We start from the raw sequence: 21,775 nt of genomic DNA on the forward strand, positions 1-21,775 counted from the left end.
TAAAATCTATTTATATCTGTGTATAATTAAAAACCTCACTTAATACAAGAAATTCATATCCTAAATGTTGCAAGGGATTAATCTGATCATTTTATTCAGCTGTTTAATTATTACTTTCTAAATAATAAACAAATGAATGTTCTGGATTCATGAGGAATGTTTACATTTTGTGTCCAACCTCAAATTTTAAACAAAGTGTATATTTATGATAATAAAGCACAAAGAACGTGAAACCTCAACACGACTACAATCATCAATGAATTAAATATTAATTTAAAAAAATAAATTGAACGAGTAAGATGAAGTATATTTTTAATTAAAATTTAATTAGAAAGGAGCACTTTTAAAGTGGATTTGATTTAAAATAATGATAAAGCTGTTTTTTTTAATGTATTTGTATATATTATCCTCTATCGTGTTTAAGAAGAAGAGAATAATGAAGCTTTTTATAAAATTATATTTGGGTTTATTTTGTTTTATTTTCTCCTCACAGATTCAAATTTACGTCAACGTCCGTTACGTTGGTGACGTCACCGCGAGCGCGAGGAGCACAAAGCGTTGTTAGTGTTAGTTCTGGCCTGTTTGGACTCAAACTAAAGTGAGTTTATTCGGTTCTGTGTAGCCGAACCCGTTGTGTTCTGTGCTGTATAGTGCGTATGTGTGTAGTTAACGGTGTTAACACCTGTGTTTCAGGTGTATCAGTATGAAGCAGGCGGTGACGGCGCACTGATTCACTCTCGGAGTTCGGTTCACTAACAACCGAATCACCGGGGAACCGACCAAAGATAACTCACACCCGCACGGAGAAGAAGAACAAGAGGAGAAGAAGTGAGAAATAACATTTTATAACTTTTTTTATTCACTCCTCTGGTTCAATGTTAATGTTAATATTATACAAATATACTAGCAGTGCTAGCTTTTGAGGAGGCAGTCCAGTCCACGCATGCGCAGTGTAATTAATAAGCAAGCTAATCGAAATGTGATTAGCAAATAGGTCGATGTTATTTTTGATTCTATTTAAAACGATGAATTCACTCTGTCAATAACTGCCCCGTCTGAGAATATTACATGATTTACTTTTATAAGTGGACGTGGCTGAACGACATTTAGCTTCACTGGCTAATTAGAGCTCTTTTACTAGTTTAATGGCTGAGTCATCCGGCTTCGCGCATGCGCAGTGTGGGTTAAGGCGCTATAGTCTTCTTCTTTTGAATTATTATTATTATTATTATTATTATTATTATTATTATTATTATTATTGAGACCATTTGGGATGAATTTGGAGCATGTGGGGGGTTTGAGTGACCCCAGAATGACCTATAAATATTCTTTTAATATCTCCAGAACTGAAGCAGCACAAACGAAAATTTTTACGGCACAAACCAGCACAAACTATTCTGCCGATGTTTTGTGTTGGTGGGGGGGCAACTTCACGCAGGGTGTGTGTGTGTGTGTGTGTGTGTTTGTTTCTGTTTGTTTGTATGCTCTTCAAATATCCAGGTGTTAGATGGTCAAGTGTGTAGTGTACAGATAGAGTGCACAATTTAAGAAATAGGAACCAGTCAGAGAGAGGACATCGTAATAAGAACAGGAAGCACTGACCAAATAAGGAAATAGATTAAACCGGTACACGGCGTATGGGAGGCAGGAGATCGTGACAATTATGTTGAATTATAACGTGTTGGATTATAGAAATAAATAAAGTGGTACTGATGTGTGTGTGTGTGTGTGTGTGTTTTAGGATGAGCTGGAGTAGGGCAAAGAGAACTGCATTCAGATCAAACGGTTACGACTCTCACTCACTCGCACACATCTATACACACACTTCTTGACACAGATCCCTAACTATCATTTCTGGTGTGTGTGTGTGTGTTACAGGTGGCTGAGTTGTTTGAGGATCTGAAGAATTGAGTGTCACAATTCAACATGCACATCAGCGAAACTTCCTCTCCCTCTGACTACACCAGCGCGCACACACAGAAATTCATAGTGCAGGTAACACACACACACACACACGAGTAGAACAGGTGTAGTTTAACAGCATATGTGTATAAAGAGGCTTTTTTCTTCAGGTCAAAATATATACAGCAGGGGTGCCCAATATGTCGATTGCGATCGACCGGTCACATTATTTATTTATTAATTATAATTCCTTATTTATAAGGAAGTGCGGGTAGATCGCCATTAAAAAAAAAAGATGTTAGTTGACGTACAGGGCAGCCAGTCTGAGATCTCGTCTTTTCTCTCACCACGCGTGTGCGATCAAGCGCGCCAGTGCTAAAGGCTAGCGAGCGAAATCGCGGGGAGAGGACATTTTTCAGTCTTTTAAAGACTTCATTGACAAAACCCAGCTCCCAGTGTGCAAATTGATATCAGTCAATGGTTGAGCAGCGCAAATGGATTCATTGCCAAGTGCAGGGAAGACGATGCTTTCCCTGACTTCCTTAACTACCACTGCATAATACACGAACAAGCCTTATGCGCAAGAATGCTAAACATGAAAGAGATCATGGATGTGGCAACAAAGATCGCCTGTTCTATACGTGCTAGATCACTTCAAAGACAGCTGTTCCGTGCTGGAGAAAGCATCTGGAGAAGGCAGACTGCGACCAATCAGCTCCTGCTACACACTGACGTGAGATGGCTTAGTAGGGGTAAATTCCTGCAGAGATCTTCCTGCAGAGATTTCGAGAGCTCTGTCCGGAGATAAGCGAGTTTCCTTTTGCTGTTAAACATGCAGAATACACCCAACTCAATGATGATCAGTGGTTGCTGGACTTTTTTTAACCGAGCATTTTTAACCGATCTGACCAACTTAATTTGGAGCTGCAAGGAAAAGACAAAAATTAAAGGCAGTTAATGCCTTTAAACAGAAAATGCAACTTCTGTTCTCAAAGCTGCAGCGCCATGTTTTTGGGAACTTCCAAAACCTCGCGTCAGAGCTGGAGACGCAGCGGAAGGCTTGTGCGCAGTTTAACATTGCACGCTACACGGAGCAGATTGACAGCTGTCGGTCAGAGTTTGACAGACGCTTTCAAGACTTTGCTTTACTGGAGCCATTCGCCACATTCATGTGCTACCCGTTTAGGGACAATGTTGAGGTTGATTCACTCGCATCGAAAATTGCAGCGCTGTTTCACCTGAACTCGTCTGAAGTGGAGGATGAGATTTTGAAACTACAGACTGACATTCAGCTGAAGTCCAGGGCTCATGGACAGTTCTGGAACTTACTCACAGAGGAAAAGTACCCAAACATGAGGAAATGTGCCACCTCCTTGACTGCATTATTTGGCTCTACTTATTTATGTGAGTCAGCCTTTTCCCACATGAAGATCATTAAGTCCAAATACCGTTCCACAATGACTGATCATCATTTGGAGGCCTGCTTGAGGCTGGCTACCAGCAGCTACTGTCCGGACTATGCAACCCTGGCTGATTCTATTCAGTGCACGTCGTCAGAGTAAGGTAATGACCAAAAATGTACTGAATTGTAGCGTCCCATAAGGGTTCATGCAGTTATGCAAGGTACATGAACATATATTGTGTGTGTGTGTGTGTGTGTGTGTGTGTATGTGTGTATATATATATATATATATATATATATATATATATATATATATGTATATATGTATAAGTATATGCAGTGTATATATAAATAAATATGTTTCGCATTTTTAGTGTAGGTAGATCTCTTTGACTGGTCATGTTAAAAGTAGCTCGCAAGTCAAAAAAGTGTGGGCACCCCTGATATACAGTAAATATAAATATTAGTCATAATTCGCAGCCTTAGAAGCACAAGCATCCAAAGTAAAATTGCAAATGCAGAGTTTAAAATTGTCACCATGACGACAAAGTCCACGAAGTGTAACTTACTCCTGCAGAAAATAAATAATAATTATTATTAAGTATCAGTGATGTTTCCGTTGTTCAGGTGGCGATTGCAGGCGCATTTTATCCGAACTGCTTCCTCCAGGGAACTGTGGACGAGGAGCTTTGAGCTGGAGAATCTTCCGTCTAACCCTGTCTTTATCGTCAATATCACCGAGGTGTCTGTTCCGCCTCTTTCACTTTCAGTGCACAAATAAAAAAAAAAAGCAGTGGCTCCTGTGTGTGTGTGCGCGCACTAACAGGATTTTAATGTGTGTGTGTCTGTGTGTGCACTAACAGGATTTGTGTGTGTGTGTGTGTAGGTCATCAAAGTGGGGCATTTCTGGGGTTTCCAGGCTCACGAGGCAAGTCTGGAGGCAAGAGGTGGCTGACAGTGGCCGTTAATACACGGGCGCTCTGCCCACTTCCTGTCTCACTTTATCCAAATCTTCTGTGTCTCGCCCCTTTCTCTGAAACTCACACCAAACCTGGGAACTACTACAGAGCCAAAATACTGCATGTCATGGGGAGTAATGTGGAGGTAACATCTGTACACACACACACGAACACCTACTAAAGCGCCTCCGTGATGGAGCATGGAGTGGTTACAGGAAAACTGCACATTGAGTGTACGTGTGTGTGTGTGTGTGTGTGTGTGTGTGTGTGTGTGTGTGTGTGTGTGTACAGGTGTTCTTTGTGGACTTTGGTAACACTTCCAAGGTGCCATGTAACTCTCTCTGGAACTTCCTGCTGACCGACAAGCTCTGCCCTTTCAGGTATTGTCTCCATGGCAACAATTTAGGCTGTAAACATTAAACACTTAATCTACAACACGTAGTTAATCCAAAATAGTGTGTACCAGAAGTGTATATACTGAGGGGAGTGTGTGTGTGTTTGTTCAGGCTCAGGAGTTCAGCGTGGCGTGTTTGGCATCATCGGCACAGTCAGTCAAGAAGTCAGTGTTACAGAGTAAAAGTCTTTTAATTCATTCAGTACAACAATATCAAGAAACACAAACAAACATCACAAGCTCATCACACAACTTTGTGACGTCTTCCACGTCCTTCATCTGAAAAGACACAGACGAAATAGAAATCACACACTGCAAGGACACGGCCAGGTTCTCTTTTACACACACCTGAGAGGAGATAAACCAGCTGAACTTTCTAATCTTACATTAAACATCCAACAAGCAGCTTTCGGGTCACAGTGACTACGTTTACATGGACAGCAGTAATCTAATTATTGACCTTACTCTGAGTAAGATCATAATTTGATTAAGGTGTTTACATGCGTCGCTTTTAGAATACTCCTGTCATGTTCCCGTTTTACATGTTTTAGAACATAATTAGATTAACAGCCCGCGTCATTACGTCACCGCGCCACGCCGTCCGACGTCCCTCCAGAATTTCACGTATCAACATGCAGTTCGTCTTCGTTATGGAACCGTATACAGTTTTGCATGTTTTTATTTAATATTCTTACGAACGCTTTAAGTGCAGTTAATTATTTGTCATGCTGTACATGCTAATACACGACTGCTTGAAGCCGTGGGCTGCGTCCCAAATCGCGTAGTTACCGTCTACATAGTAGCTGAGATACATGTATTTTTCCCCACTACAGGCCTATAGTAGGAAAGTATGCGATTTGGGACACAGCCGAACTCTCTTGTTCGCCGTAAAACTGCCGTGTGTGATCGTGTCCTGTCACAAAATGCGGTGAAAACTCACACGACGTTCATAGTGTGATTAAGGTGTCTGTAATACATGTGTGTAATACATGTCCATAATGCGACTAAAACAGGAGTACTCCACCTGTCTTAATTAGATTAGTGCTTACTTCGATTATGACCTTAATTAGATTAAGGTAAAAAATTGCTGTTTACATGGTAGTTTCTTAATTAGAGTATGGTCTTAATCGGATCAAGAGTGGATTATTGTTGTCCATGTAAACGCAGCTAGTGAGAGATTAATGACAAGTTCCTGTAACGCTTCTTCTGCTTTAAACTCGAACCTGAGGGTTACGACGCCATCTCAAACTAAAACAACTTCTGTCTACAAAGCTACAGTGCAGAAGAGTTACTCTGACCGGGGCAGGGGCTGGTAAGGTGTGAAAGCAGCTTGAAGTATTTCAGTGTAGTACATTCTGCTCAAGAGTCACTTTGGCTCCCTCCGCTCTAATCTTGGCCAGCTGCTGGATCTGCTGGAGCATTCAGCGCAGCTAAGCGTGCTTGAGTTAGTTGTCTTACTGTTTGTGCTGCGCTGCACGTTAAACACAGTCAGTCAAACAGGTGCGCAATGAATGCGAGAGAGACAGAGAATAAGAGTGAATAAGTTCAGACGTTACCCGAACAAAACAGTGGCGTTATTGAGGAGTTGCTTGATCGGGTCCTGCGCAGGTGGTTCTTGCGGAGGCGGTCCTTGCGCACGGGATCTGGATCGACGTCCGGACATGGTCCAGTTAATTTTTTTTTCCACAAAACTATAAGTGAACACAAAAGTATATCTATGAATATATATACACTAAAATAACAACAATGAATGCAAACTTGTCCCAATTTTTGAAGGTCAAACATAAGCACGCACCACACAGCGCTGACTGCCTCGTGCAGTGACGGTTAGCGCTTTTTCTTCTTAACAAAAACATTGTTTTTAAATGAAGAAGTGTCGATTAAATAGTTTTTTTTTTGCATAAAGCAGAGTTAAGCTCGTCTTGGGAATACATTAAGAAGATTGAATACAAATTTTGTGTGTCTTAAGACAAAAAAAAACGTTATGTGGAACCGTCATGCTAAGCATGGTGGGGGGCTAAATAAATAAATATTTCCAAACTCAAAGCACTTTTAATTCTTTTTTTTCATGTATAAAACTTGTTGAACAATTCGATTATTATAATTTAGATAAGGCTAATTATCTGACTAAAACCAGCTGGCATTGCTCGTTACTTATTACAAACTATTTAACTAGCATTAGTTTAAAAACAAGAACACAATTCTAAACAGAACTATAAAAATAAATATCAAATTTTGCTTAAACATCCTTACTGTGACTGTATACTCCTGAGGAAAGCGCAGTTTGAAAAAACCTCCCTCGCGCTGTATCAACCCGCGCACATGTTTATTTTAAAATGTAAATTATATTATTTCATATTATATGGACTGATATTTAAAAAACAAAAGTCAAATAAAAGTACAATAAAAATTTCAACATAAGACACGGTACTATTTTCAGTGGAAGAATACTAGTTCAGTTTGGGTAGTGAGATGAACATCGGCGCTACATTTTCCTCTTTGACAATTAGAAGATGGCATGAGTTTCAATTTAAAATGGCATCTGTCCTCCAGATGGCGCTCAAACACAGACAAATACAGTAACCTACAGACCTTTAAAAGCTGATGGTTTCCTAAAACTCCCTTGTGGGGAGGAAAGACAGGTAATTACACCGTTTTTTTTAGTTATTACGAATGTTATACGACTTAAAATTAGTAATTTTTCCTGGTTTAAAAGGCTGTATTCTACTGGAGAAAATCTAAATGGAGCAACGGAATTTTAAAATGATTGTCAACTTAACAACTTGTGTTCATAGTTATGGTAAATAACACTTAAATTCCTTTTAAATAATGTGAAATAAAAGTGTGTGTTACCGTTTCAGTTAACAGTGACCATGAGCAGAGAGCTTACATTTAACTGTTTATGACCTCCTGATTTAAAGCTTAAACAAGAAAAGATTGGTATCTGGACCGGTTTCAGCTGTAAATATCCTGATCGGAGCATCCCTAATGAACACCATTAAACTAAAGCGCTTTGCATCTGACGGGTAAATGAACTCACCCAATCACATCCTATGAGATTATTCAGATATCTACACAATACACACAGAGCGGTTCGAGAACTGACTCCAGCCCAGAACCATGACAGTGGAAATGTCTAATAGTGCAGCTTTAAATATATTTAAGAGGAGCAGACTTCAAACACTGAACATTGAGGTGTATTGTATTTGTTTACAAGGTAAACAGGTTCACGGTTGTTTTGTGCATACAGTCTGTAAAATGAACTGAAAATATTAGATTTAGTTTATCAGAAGGTAAATTAATGTGTCATGGCTCACACTATGTTCCTAAATTCTGTCATAATTGACCAGCTCAAGTTTTCTCATGCCTACTTATATTTACTTATATTGTGGCACATTAATGTTACCATCTCTAAAATAAAAAAGAAAAAAAAAATGTTTAAAAAACAAAAAAAACCCTAAACTTCAACTGTGCTCCTAAATTTTTGTAATTAGGAGCACAAGTGCTCCTAAAAGAAGTTGTCTTGCGTCTCTCCTCCTGTAAACACTGTTAAAGATTTGTAAATGATCAGGAATGTAGCACAACATGGAGGTGAAAGCAGCGGTCTGTTCATTTAAATGTGAAAGTGCAATAAAAATATGTTGTCCCTAAAATCAATGAATAATCGTGATCAATAATCGAGATCTCAATATTGATCAAAATAATCGTGATTATCATTTTGGCCATAATCGTGCAGCCTACCTGCATTATTAGATAAAAATCTTAAAAATTCACGTGACATGGACGTTAAAGTCATTTGCTTATGTCATGTTTCATGTAGGTTATTTTTGCAGGAATGATGCCGTTTGTCAAGTCATGTCGGATTTCCCATGTTGAATCATAGCACTTCTTCTCTGTCGGCACCACATACGTGTTTGGGACGTATTTTCTCAGAGGCTTTGGCTGTAAATAATTAAATTACACACACAAAACGTTTTTTTTTTTTTTATATATAAAAAAAATCCTTATATAGGATTTCCCCCCAGTATAATCTCAACGCAAAAGTTGATGATTTCCGTCACGAGATCGTGTTTGTTCTTCATGAACAGTACAATGTCTCTAAAGTACAGGGAATATACGTTTTCTATTTAAAGTAATTATTTAAACAGAGTGAATTTGGAAGTGTCATGCTTAAAAACAAGCTTTTTTTTATTAATTTTATTATTATTATTATTATTATTATTATTATTATTTTTATTAATGAAAGGCAAAGCTGTTTTAAGAACATAATCCTAAAATCCACTAACAAGTGGGCAAAGTGGAGTGTACTCTGAATGTTTTTTTGGGACAGAAATGTATGGTACAGTTATAGTAGACTACATACACACTAAGTACTAATACTTATGTTCAGTAGTATGTGAACAGTTTACATAATTATAAACGTACAAATGATAGTTTATTGACATTTTAAATGAGGTGGTGGACATTAGTATCCACTAGGTGGCAGCAGTGCAGCTGTTATATCGCCTCACTGAGCAGTCTAGTGCTGTCTGAAACCTCTCCCTAGACCTTTTCACATTATCAATAGGTGATGTGTGTATGCTATAAGGCTGCTCTGTTTCATATCCTTTAACTAGAATGACTATTGTCTCATGGCCTGTAGGGGGGTTGTGGAATATATCCTTACAATTACAGGGGTCTCTGGCAAGAAGAAGCACTTTTCAGCCCTCAAAATGTCATGGAAACAATCTTTCCAGCCTAAGTTAAAATAAAACTTCAGAGACAGAGGGTTTGTAGATGCCAAAAAATTATCAAACTTTATTGAAACAATAAAGTGATTCACTCTGCAGAAACTCTAAAATATACAAACACACACAAGCCCCTTTTATACCTTTCTTCACAGTGAACTCATCTTAGGTGGGATTTTACCTTTTCTCATTAAAAACAGACCAGTCTTCTTTGCCACAATTAATTATTCATGTCTATATGATATCTTAGATTTGTGGAGCATGCGCAGTTAGATGCTTTTTAGAAAGGTTTTTATAAGGACAATGTTTTTTTTTTTTAACCAAAAAAAAGTAAAATACTTTTACTGGTTTGTTATATGCACCGTTGGCTATAAAATCTGGAAAACAAGGTGTAAATTGATTATTAATCAGTGTCATATCCCCTCTGAGAGGGTCTTTAAACAGATTGTGAGTGAATTACAAAGACGAAAGAAAAACAACAGAAGAACAAAAAATAAACACCCGTGGACTTTATTGAGTTTTTGAAGAGATGTGAGGTGTAAATATGTGGTAAATTGATGTAAATGTAAATATGGCATAAATTAATGTGAATACATGTGTGTGATTTAACTGTATCGAACAACTGTGACATAGAAATGTTAACAAGTCTATGTAATGATTTGTGAAATCTCTCAAAGCTTTATTTGAAAACGCAAGGCCTGTTAATACTCTGTTCCAACAGAGAATCCACAGTACACTGTACGTAAGGCTTTGCAGCATCTGGATAATTGTACTGTCTGAGAGAGGGTGGGTCTCCTCCGTGAACCTTCACTTCCATCACACTAGTATCAGCACAGCCACAATCCTGCTTTGAATGAACAAAAACACCTCTGATCTGATCCAATCGTTCTGATCATTCAGAATCTTCCAGCGATAACAAGGTATGTAAGTCATAATCCTCTGCCTTTTTGATCACATGTACAGCAGAAATCTCCACAAGCTAATCTTTACTCTGAGGATTACGCCAAATGCAATTGTTGCCATAGTCAATGATATAGCCACGCTTAGTCATAATGTCTGAACCTAATATACCGCAACCATCACCACTTCTACTGGCCAGGCTTTGTCTTTGAAATCATCTCTGCCAGTTTGGAACGGCATATTTTCTGTCTGGATGCAAGAGAAATTGTTCCGTCAAACCTTTCTAAAGTTATTGTGTCTTTACCATTGTGTAGGGGATTGTCGGAATGAAGAATTGTTAATGAAGCACCAGAATCAACTAACCAATCATCGCATCAGCCTCCAACAGCGACATTTACGATTGGTCTACCGTGATTATCTCGTGACAGGGTGCTACATGTGAAATGGAGGCCTGTGATCCCTATGCTGAAGAAGACATGGCTTTAAAGCTCTGCTTCTCCATGTGAGCACACAGTTCATTCTCCGTGCTCAGTCTGTTAACCGCAGCCTGTAACTGGTTAAGATCAATGTTGGGAGCTGTTCTCCTAGAAAAAACTTTGCATTCCCTAGAATTGTGTCCCTCTTTGCCACATAAATAGCACACTGGGGGGTTATCAGGGTTAGGAGGAGGTGGGCTCTCCTTTTTGTCTCCAGTAGCACCAGATAGGGCTTTATAATGCCTATTGCTGACACGGCATGACATTTCTTTGAAATAGCATTACTGTTGTAAAACTGTGTCATTTTTGCAATAATGTCATTACACTCTGAGAGATGGGTCACATGCATTTCCACAGCAGAATGAGTGAGTGGGTCACACTTGAGTAATATCAGGATTACCACTGAACGTTTTAAACGCCTCCAATAACCGTTCTGAAAATGTCACTGGGTGCTCCCCTTTCCTCATGGTCATCTCCGCTATTTTATCCAAATCAACTGACATCATTCCTAAAACTTCAAGCAATGCCTGTTTCCTTTCTAATGTATTTGCAGTTCTGACCTTCACTTTCTCATGTAAGGCTCCGGACAGAGTATCGGGCAGACACAGAGTCAGCACCACGCATGCGTCACCATCTGTAAACTTGTACACGTCTGAATATTACTCCAGGTTTTTCACGGTCACCCTAAACACCACTTTCCCCCCTGTTCCCACCACCACTTTACCAGCAGCACCACCACCAGCAGCACACGGCTCGTTCACAGAGATGCTGCAGAACTGGCAGCCGATGGACGATGCCACGTGAGTGTATTCTTCTGCTTTCTGATTGACTTTCTTTTGTAGGTATTACTTTTGTAGAACATGTTTCCTCACTTCCCTTAACACAGTGTTCTCTTATTGCGCTGCCAGGCCGTCAGCCTTTATGAGGAGCCCCACAGCAATCATCAGAACCAGGTAGGGCCAACCGTGATTTCCACTCAGCCATCTTACTGGAATTTGTATAGGTTAGGAATAAGACTAAGGATGGAGTTAAGGCTCTGGGTTACTGATCGGAAGGTCGGGGGTTCAAGCCCCAGCACTGCCAAGCACTGTTGGGCCCTTGAGCAAGGCCCTTAACCCTCTGTGCTCCAGGGGGCACTGTATCATGGCTGACCCTGCGCTCTGACCCCAGCTTCCTGACAGGCTGGGGTATGAGAAGAAAAGAATTTCACTGTGCTCTACTGTATATGTGACCAATAAAGACTCATCATTAACATTATAGCCATGCTGAGGGAGGTGCTGACTAAATTAGAGATGGTGCTGGACCAACAAACCACTGAGATTGCTTCAACTACAGGAGGTCCAGGTGCAGCCTTTGGATATTAATGAAGATTTACTGCCCCTGCAAGACCTTCCTCAACTGTGTAGTCTGGAGCAAAGGATGCAACAGAGCCCAGATTACAAGCAAAATCTGGTGAGAGTTTTTTTCTTTTTTGTTAACAACTACTTGCACAATTACACAGCGACTGAGAGCATTTCTGTTTTCTCAAGGTGACACACTCGTACTCAAAGCACAACACTGAACACCACTTTGATATGAGGGAACACTTATGACCTACTCTTTAGTAGAGATGGAAAACACACAGGGCAGGGTAACTGCAGGAGTAGTGAGAAGCACTGACACAGTTGACAAGGCAATACATGCTTATTAATTATTTATTTTTATACTAGTGTATATTATTTTTGTTTTTTAAATCGGTTTCAGGTAAACTGGTTGGTGCTTATTGACTGGGTGGATGTGTGTGACTGCACCTGGCGCATATTGAAGAGGGTGATTGCTAACTCCCTGGAAAAGAACCTCAATTGGAGGGGAGTCAATGGAAAGACTTCACTGTCCGCTCTCCAACTCGGAGAGGTCGTGATTGGTAAGTATATCTGTTTACATACAGAATTAGCTGTCTCTCTCAGATGATATGTAAGGGGTAATCCACGGCTAGATGTGCATTAAACGATTTTAATGCATGATGTGGAGGAAAAGAACCACTCGTTCAAATCGTTTAATGCACACCTAGCCATGGATTACCCCGCTTATACCATGGTCTTTCCACAATTAATAACGGTAAAGCTGTCATTGGTTTAGAAGTGCAAACTTTGATTAGAAGTTTAAAATAAACTTTGGGAGGTCCCACTTCGGCTCTAATTGGCTATTTATATTCCTATGGTTTACTTTATTTAAATGGTTAGTAGTAATATGGAAAGCCTTTAAGATTTATTAGTTGGAACGTCAGAGGTATGGGTAATCCTGTCAAGAGATCTAAGGATTTTACACATTTGAAACGTTTAAACTTCAATATAGTATTTTTACAGGAGACGCACCTACGTATTAAAGATCATCAAAGGTTACACTGCCTTGGGTGAGTCAAGTCTTCCACTCGAACTTTAATTCGAAAGCAAGAGGGGTTGCTATTTTAATTGACAAAAGGTCACAGTTTTCCTCCACTAATGTTGTTGCTGATGTGAACGGTAGATATATTATAGTTGCTGGTACTCTAATGCAAAGACAGGTGTTGTTGGTAAATGTATACGCTCCAAACTTTCATGATGTGGAATTTGCTAATAGATTGTTGAGCAACCTCCCCTTTTTAAATACTCACCTGTTGATTTTCGGTGGAGATTTAAACTGTGTAATTCACCAAAACTTGGATCGGTCTAATCCCCGTACTCTGAATCAATCTGCAATGTCTAAAACATTTTCCGATTTTATGTGTCAGAACGGTCTTGTTGATCCCTGGAGATCCCGTAACTCTGCTCTTAAAAAGTTTTCTTTCTTCTCCCAGGTGCATCATTCCTATTCGAGGATTGATTATTTTTTTATGGACAGCACTCTTGATTCTTGTGTAGTTTCTTCTGACTATTTGGGTATTGTAATTTCTGACCATGCGCCTCTACAATTAGATATTCATCTTTCTATTTATAAACGTAGCCGACCGCCTTGGAGATTCAATTCTCTTCTTTTAGCAGACAGTGAATTCTGTGAGTTCATTTCCACTTCTATTGATGACTTTCTTTTCTTCAATCAGAATGACTCCACCTCTTATTCATTGTTATGGGAGACACTTAAATCCTATATCAGAGGGCAGATTATTTCTTACTCCACTCTCTGTAATAAAAAGCGCACTGCTAGGGTTAATGAACTTACATCTGCGATCAGTAGTCTCGATCAAAGATGTGCGTTGAACCCCTCTCCAGAACTTCTTAAACAGCGTATCGACTTACAGGCAGAATTCAATCTTATTTCGACTAAAGAGGCGGAACGCTTGTTGTTACGTACTCGTGGTTCATATTATGAACATGGCGACGAGCCGAGTCGTTTACTGGCACATCAGCTACGGCGACAGGCCACTTCCCGTCTCATACCTAGTGTTAAAAACACTCATAATATTGTCACTACAGAGCCCATGGAAATTAATGCTACTTTTAAATGGTTTTACTCTTCACCTTATAAATCTGAATTTCCTGCAGACGATACTAAAGTGAATGCATTTCTTCAAAACCTTTGTAACCCTGTTATTGATTCGAATACTGCCATGCAACTGGACTCCCCACTCTCTCTTGAAGAAATTTTAATTTCAGTTAAAACTATGCAGTGTAACAAATCTCCTAGCCCGGACGGGTTCCAGTTGAATTTTTTAAAATGTTTATTGGAAAATTAGCTCCATTGCTTTTATCTGTGTTCAACGAATCCTTGGAATGTGTCTTTGCCTCCAGCTCTGACACAAGCCACAATAGCTCTGCTTCTAAAGGAGGGTAAGGATCCGTCCTCCTGTGGTTCTTATAGACCGCTGTCTCTGCTTAATGCAGATGTAAAGGTGTTGGCGAAAGTAATGGCATCTCGTTTAGAGGACGTTATCCCTTATATGTGAAGAGCAGAACGGTTTTATAAAGGGACGTCAGATGTTTTTCAATACCCGTACGCTCTTTAATATAATTTATTCAAAGCATTCGGCTGTGCTCCCTGAGATTGTGATTTCATTAGATGCTGAAAAAGCATTTGACAGGGTTGAGTGGGAGTATTTGTTTGCAGTCTTGAGGAAGTTCGGATTTGGGGATAAGTTTATTTCTTGGATTAGCCTCCTTTACTCAACCCCTAATGCCAGGGTTCAGACAAACGATACTTATTCTGATTATTTTACTCGGACGAGGGTCTCGTCAAGGTTGTCCTTTATCCCCTCTGCTTTTTGCTGTCGCTGTTGAGCCGCTGTCTATCGCATTAAGATCTTCTCCCTTGTTTAAAGGAATAGTTCGATACGGTGTAGAATACAAATTGTCGCTATATGCTGATAATTTGTTATTGTATGTAACCGATCCTGTTGCCTCTATGCCAGCTGTCTTGGCTGTTCTGGAGTCCTTCGGTGTTGTCTCTGGTTATAAATTAAACTTGGATAAAAGTGACTGTTTTCCTGTCAATACTGCAGCATTTTCTCTCCAACAGTCAGATCTACCGTTTCGATTTAGTCAGTCTGGGTTTAAATACCTAGGTATCAACGTGACACGTTCTCTATCTAATCTTTTATCAGCTAACTTCACTCCCTTAGATGGCGCTTTAAATTTGTAGGTGCATCCTCTTTGTGTCCTTTAGTCAACAGCCATCTATTTCCCCCATCGTGTTTGGACTCCACATTTTCAGTGTGGGATGACAAGGGTATTAAACAAGTTAGAAATTTGTATGCCGATGGTGTGTTTGATAGCTTTGCCAATCTGGCATCCACTTATGACCTCCATGTGACGCATTTTTTTCGGTATTTTCAAATTCGGAATTTCGTTTCTAGATGTTTTCCTGATTTCCCCTCTGCACCTCCTGAACAGGCTTGGGAAAGCTTGTTTTCAAACAATCCACATCAGAGAGGAATGATTTCTAGGATTTATGATTTCATTCTGGCGTTAGGTAGTGAGGCAAGCACCAAAATTAAGAATGCGTGGGAAACGGAGTTAGGAGTACAGATAAGTGAGGAGTGTTGGGAACGTGCTATAGGGAGGGTACAGTCTACCACTTTCTGTGTGTACATGAGTCCACAGACACTGAGTCTATTCACAGTTCCATGCTGTATAGATGTTCTGCTCATCCTCACTGTACCGTAAAGGTCAGAACCTCACATCTGTAACCTTGTAGCTTTCCTTAATAAACACGACTGCAACCAAGCTTGTGTATCACTACTATTTTTAGATCTCCGCCTCTCAAATCTATTGGCGCCCTGCGTGTCCGCCTCTCAAATCTATTGGCGCCCTACGCGTCCAGCTCTCAAATCTATTGGCGCCCTACGCGTCCGGCTCTCAAATCTATTGGTGCCCTACGCGTTCGGCTTTCAAATTCATTGGCGCCCTACGCGGCCGGCTCTCAAATCTATTGGCGCCCTACGCGTCCGGCTCTCAAATCTATTGGTGCCCTACGCGTTCGGCTTTCAAATTCATTGGCGCCCTACGCGGCCGGCTCTCAAATCTATTGGCGCCCTACGCGTCCGGCTCTCAAATCTATTGGTGCCCTACGCGTTCGGCTTTCAAATTCATTGGCGCCCTACGCGGCCGGCTCTCAAATCTATTGGCGCCCTACGCGGCCGCCTCTCGAATCTATTGGCGCCCTACGCGTCCGGCGCTCGAATCTATTGGCGCCCTACGCGGCCGGCTCTCAAATCTATCGCCGCCCTTAGCGGCCGGCTCTCAAATCTATTGGCGCCCTACGCGTTCGGCTCTCAAATATATCGGCGCCCTTAGCGGCCGGCTCTCAAATCTATCGGCGCCCTTAGCGTCCGGCTATCAAATCTATCGGCGCCCTTAGTGTCCGGCTCTCAAAACTATTGGCGCCCTATGCGGCGGGCTCTCAAAACTATTGGCGCCCTTAGCGTCGGCCCTCAAATGTATTGGCGCCCTGCGCGTCCGGCTCTCAAAAGTATTGGCGCCCTTCAAGGGCACACACTTGTCCTTCTTTTCTTTCTGTGTTGAGTCGTTCCTGTTGAAATGTATATTCTCTCTCTCTTTCTTTCTTTGTGTAGGAGTGAAAATTATATTCCGTGTGGGCTTGGTGTTGTTGACGTCCATGCTGGGTACTCGGGATAAGCTCAAGGCCTGTCCGGGTCAGTATGAGACCATGGAGGTCCTCAGATCGATTGAGCCCAGATACATGCAGGAGGGCTTCTTAGTGCTCCAGGTAACACAACAGAAAGAAGGAGGAGGAGGAGGAGGATGATGATGATGGGTCTCTCACTACTGTAACTATGCGAGTCCATGCCATGGTGATCAAGCATGTTTTATCCATCATCACCTTCGTATTTCTACAAAATTAGCGTTCATAAATATTTATCATCGTCTTTTACATGACGTTGTAATGAAGCCCATTCTAACACATTAAGTACAGTAGAATGACATTCTATTCCAGTTCGTTTTTTTGACTGTTGATTTTTGCTGTAGGTTCTGGAGTTGCAGGTATCGGCACAGGACGTGGAACGTGAGCAACGCACGCAGCTGAAGCGCTGGAAGAAGAAGCGCGGTGAGCCCGGCCCCAAACTCCCTCAGAGAATGCACAGTGCTCGCGCCATCATGGCCACCGAGCCTCATACACACCAAGACCTCTGCCAGAAACCCACCATTATGGTCCAGTACCCATCGATCCCTGAGGAAAAGTCTGAGCCGAACCTCAGGAAGAAGAGAGGGAGCCTGAAGAAAAACCAAGCCCTCATTCCTAACCCCTACGCTCTACCTGGCGAGTCTAAACTTAGTCAGATATTGGACATACAGCTTCTGAACCAGGAAAATCTAAATCTTGTACTTCCAAATCCACCATCACATCCACCACGGCTCCCTACAATGCAGGAAAATCAGGTCAAAGAGACGAGCACTTCTACAGAGCGACTCGTGCAGCGTCCTCGAATTCCTCCATCGATAAGAAACCGGCGGAATCTATCCCTCTGCAACATCTATCCCTCCTAACTGCTCCTGTACACGGATCACCTTCAGCGTGGCGTCCTCACCTGCTGAAATGTCCTCCTGTCCAATCCAGAGAACCTGACCATGATGAGCTCCCTAATAATACAGAAAACTCAGCCACCATTTTGGATCCATCTACAGACTCAAGCCCTCTGCTTACGCACAACACACCTGCGACCCACGACTCGCCTGCTGCTCCCGAGTACAAAAACAACACGCTGCGCAACTCCAGACAGAGCATTAACAGCTCAGAGGACACGTACTTGTAACTCGCTCACTGTCGCCACCTGGTGGCTAGGAGGAACAGGAAGCGGAGAAATATTTACATTATTTTTACATTCAGAAGCTAATTTGAGTTAGAGCAGGGGTTTGGTTTTTGCATAACCCATGTTGGTTCTTAACCTGTGACAATTTACGCATTTAATCACTCTTAAACAAATGATTTGTCTTCAGATCAAATTTACACAATTCACCCCAGAGGCAAATTTGCAAACTTGTATTTCATTATTCTCTACAGGAAGAAACTCCGAGAGGTCAATTAAGGGTCAGTGGAGAGTCAGAGAAAATCCCAGAAAAATACTGTATCCTCAGCACCTCACACGCTGCCATATTAGTGTCACTGTGGTGCTGAGAATGCTCCACCACCCTAATGAACCCTAATGGTCTAATCAGTTTTCCTTTCCATTAATGGATGGTGTAGAGAACGGCTAACGAACTGTGCCTAGCATCAGACGAGTGACAGTCACTAGTGTACTTCAGTAACGTAGATTTACACTCTGACTCGCCTTATGGGACCAAACAAATACATTACTGGAACTTTGACATGCGTGTCCCTAAATCTGATGGGAAGTGGAGAGTCACGCTACTGTAGGACCAACTCTTAACTCTCAAATCCAGAGCAGAATGTGAGGTTCTGAGGTTTTTACATCTGAGGCTGCTCATCTGAGGATCTACCTCTGAAAGCTCTGCATCTGTGGCTCTACCTCTGAGGTTCTATGTCCGAGTCTCTGCATCTGAGGCTGTATATCCGAAGCTGTACATCTGTGGCTGTACATCTGAGGGTCTCCCTCTGAGGCTGTTTGTCTAGGACTGTACATCTGTGGCTCTGCGTCTGAGGATCTATGTTTGCGGCTGTGCACGTCTGAGGTGTGGGGACGGTCCGTCTGAGGCTCTGAGTTCAAGGCTTTACATTTGAGGCCCTTCCTTTGAGTCTGCTGTCTGTGTTTCTGTTACTCTCTCATTTGGCTCATGTGAGGTCATTTTAACCATTTTATGTTTGTAAATTAATGGGATTGGTTAGAACTGCACAGTGGGCGTGTGCGAATATTCAGCTTTCATATCACTAATGTATATGGTACATTATATCGAACAGCGCAAAACTTTTAAAAATCTATTTAGTAGGATTGACATGTGACATTGTGGACTTTTTCCTTAACTTTACAAATGTGAAAATTACTTAGAAGCTCAGCTTGAAAAACAAATTAAAAAATGCTGCCTAGGTAGTAGGCGATTATAATAATATCTTCTCGTTATTTGAATGAATTTAGCCAATTTTAAGTCGGTATGGTGTCGTTAGGGAGCAACTAAAACTAGGCACAACTGTGAATTTCATAAGTGATGTTTGTTTCATAATTTTGAGCCAGTCAGATCGTGGTTTTGTTTTTTAAATTAATTGACTATACACTGTTTTTATTTGAGCTATTTTATACCAGTGGATTTTTTTTACGTGCCTGGATTTTGTTTCATTTCATTTTTGAAGTGCCAAAAGTCTTAAATCATAGTTTAATAATCAGATATGTAAACATGGCACTAATGCTAGACCAAGTATTGCTACATTCAGTTCATTCCAACTTATTTTTATTCCAAGTTAGGTAATAATTTTATCACACACACACACGTGATATCTTTTTGCCGTAATCTTCCACCGCTGCTGTGGAGACCGCCTCTTTCTGAACTGAAAGCAGGAGTATTGATGATTTTTTATTATTTTTTTATTGTGCGTGTTAAACAGTGTGATACGTTGAGGAATTGATTATTGGCACACGTCTACTGAATAGCAAGGATCGTTAAGTCTAACGTGTTATAGTTTACACCGGAGTAACTGCAAACAATCTGAGAAAGGGAGAAACCCGTGAGCTACTAGAGGGCACACTTTCCAAAAATGTACACACACTCCACAAAAACTCTGCAGTGCCTGAGGAGTGTTTACTCGCTCCAGTCTTCAGAAGGGAAACTACCTACAGATTCACTTTTGAAAGACTTTCACAGGCATCACAAACATTTGTTTATATTACACTCGTATTAATTTGGCAGATTTTTTTCTTCTTAATCCGAAGCAACCACCACTTCTTTGTGTTTGTATTTCACAAATTTCCTTACCACATCTTACAAGAGCTGCACGACAATCACAACAATCCTATCCAATAGGCACATCCTTTTCATTAACATAATCTCAATGAAATATCTACTGTCTGTATACTTTACGCGCAAACAAAACAACTCAAGCGTAGAACTTTATTGCTGATTCACTTTATACACCGCCTTCGAATTCTCCAGAACATGCTCTAATACTTTATCGTTTCTATAGCAACAACCTACACAGGGAATTGTATGTTATTATATTGTATAAATGTAATTGTAGTCCATCATACTCTACCATGCTATTTATAATAACATACTTTTGTTTAATTATTATTTAATCTCTTTTTTTTTTTAAAGATTTAATTAAAAGGGGTTAAAAAAGGTCATGTTGCAGTGTCTTATGTTACAATCCTGGATTCTGATGCTGTTTGCGCATGCGTCAGTAAAATGTTAACGTATGCGCCGTACAGATCCAGCGGAATCGTCTGTCCACGATCACCTGCCCAATTTGCACTGCGCATGCGTGGTGAAAATGTGTGTTGGGGGGGGGAGGGGGCACTTCCGTCAATCATCATTGCAACACCTGATCCCTAGGTGGCAGTAATGTACAATTCAGCAATTGGAGAGTTAGCATTTTTCATTTCTGCTCTCCAAACAAAAAACATCCAAACGAACGGCCCCCCTGGAAACAACAACTTTTATTATATCTAAATCTGTAATTAGTAGTTATTTGTTTTAAAACAGAGATTATTTTCTGTGGGAGATTGTGTAAAATGTACATATAGAGCAGAAGGGTTTGCATGTGCCTTTACTAAATTCAGTAACTTGACTTTTGATAGGTCACTTATGCACATACTTGCTCACTAAAATGGCGGGTGCTTGCGTCTTCTTGTTCAGCTTCTTCTTTGTCTGTAAGACAGTGTTGTACTTGAGCGCCATCAAGTGGTACTTTTATGTAACTTCACCGGCTCCGGGCACGTGAACAAAAGCGCGAATCTCATTGGGCGGCCAGTTTTAATGCAGCGCGTCAAAAACACGAGCCACTTGTTATTTTCATTTATTATTATTATTATTTTTAACATTTGCTGCTTTTCCGCCACGTGTTTTATGCCCGAGTGTGAAAACTCATTGACAGCGACAGGGGGCGTTAAACAGACCGTTTTGAACCCGTCCCCGTGTGAACAGGGCTTTAGGTGTTCATTGTGTGCATTGTAGTGCGTTGTTCATGTCGTGGAAATTAGACAACACTCACAGACTCGTCCTCTGAAGGTAAAAAGGTTTATTACAGAAAGATGGTTAATACAGGATAGAATAAAGCAGGACAGAACAATGAGAGCTCTGAAGCCCTTGTACTAAACCACTACTATATATATGAAACTCAGAGCATGACATCATTCTGTGTACCAATAAGAAGCAGTTTGAGGCAGTTCAAACAGGCTTTGTTTTAGGATCTTAGATGATGTTTAGACGAACATTGAACAGAAGAACATGTTTGTGTCTCTGTAAGCAGATAAACATTCTGATCTCAGTGACATCACATGGCCTTCTGAGTCGTTATCCTCACATGAGAATGCAACAGAACAAGAATAAAACTATTTCAAAGTAAAAATGAATAATTTCCCTCACAGTGTAATGAACAGAATCTGCTGTTTGTTAATAACTGGAATGTGTTCTGGGAGCGTCCTAGGTTGTTTCGTC

At 40.8% G+C, this 21,775-nt stretch overlaps 1 protein-coding gene across 8 annotated transcripts; it reads left to right on the top strand.

The window, feature by feature from the left end:
- Nucleotides 1-358: 358 nt before the first annotated feature.
- On the top strand, nt 359-20,440 carry LOC128614064 (TBC1 domain family member 10B-like). 8 transcript variants are annotated; one of them, XM_053635351.1, is made up of 10 exons: nt 4,557-4,643; nt 4,770-4,822; nt 10,106-10,304; nt 10,599-10,786; nt 11,314-11,560; nt 11,669-11,713; nt 12,021-12,212; nt 12,504-12,663; nt 16,786-16,940; nt 17,201-20,440. In XM_053635351.1, the coding sequence occupies exons 7-10, from the start codon at nt 12,180-12,182 to the stop codon at nt 17,717-17,719; spliced, it is 867 nt and encodes a 288-aa protein (XP_053491326.1). In that variant the 5' UTR covers nt 4,557-4,643; nt 4,770-4,822; nt 10,106-10,304; nt 10,599-10,786; nt 11,314-11,560; nt 11,669-11,713; nt 12,021-12,179; the 3' UTR covers nt 17,720-20,440. The 8 variants fall into 8 exon arrangements, 7 of the variants coding, with proteins under 7 accessions (XP_053491326.1, XP_053491331.1, XP_053491328.1 ...); XM_053635353.1 differs by lacking the exon at nt 4,557-4,643 and adding an exon at nt 7,579-7,683 and having other exon boundaries at nt 4,683-4,822; XM_053635356.1 differs by lacking the exon at nt 4,770-4,822 and having other exon boundaries at nt 4,576-4,643.
- The last annotated feature ends 1,335 nt before the right edge of the window (nt 20,441-21,775 follow it).

Source organism: Ictalurus furcatus, chromosome 10, assembly GCF_023375685.1.
Source record: "Ictalurus furcatus strain D&B chromosome 10, Billie_1.0, whole genome shotgun sequence".
Lineage (NCBI taxonomy): Eukaryota > Metazoa > Chordata > Actinopteri > Siluriformes > Ictaluridae > Ictalurus > Ictalurus furcatus.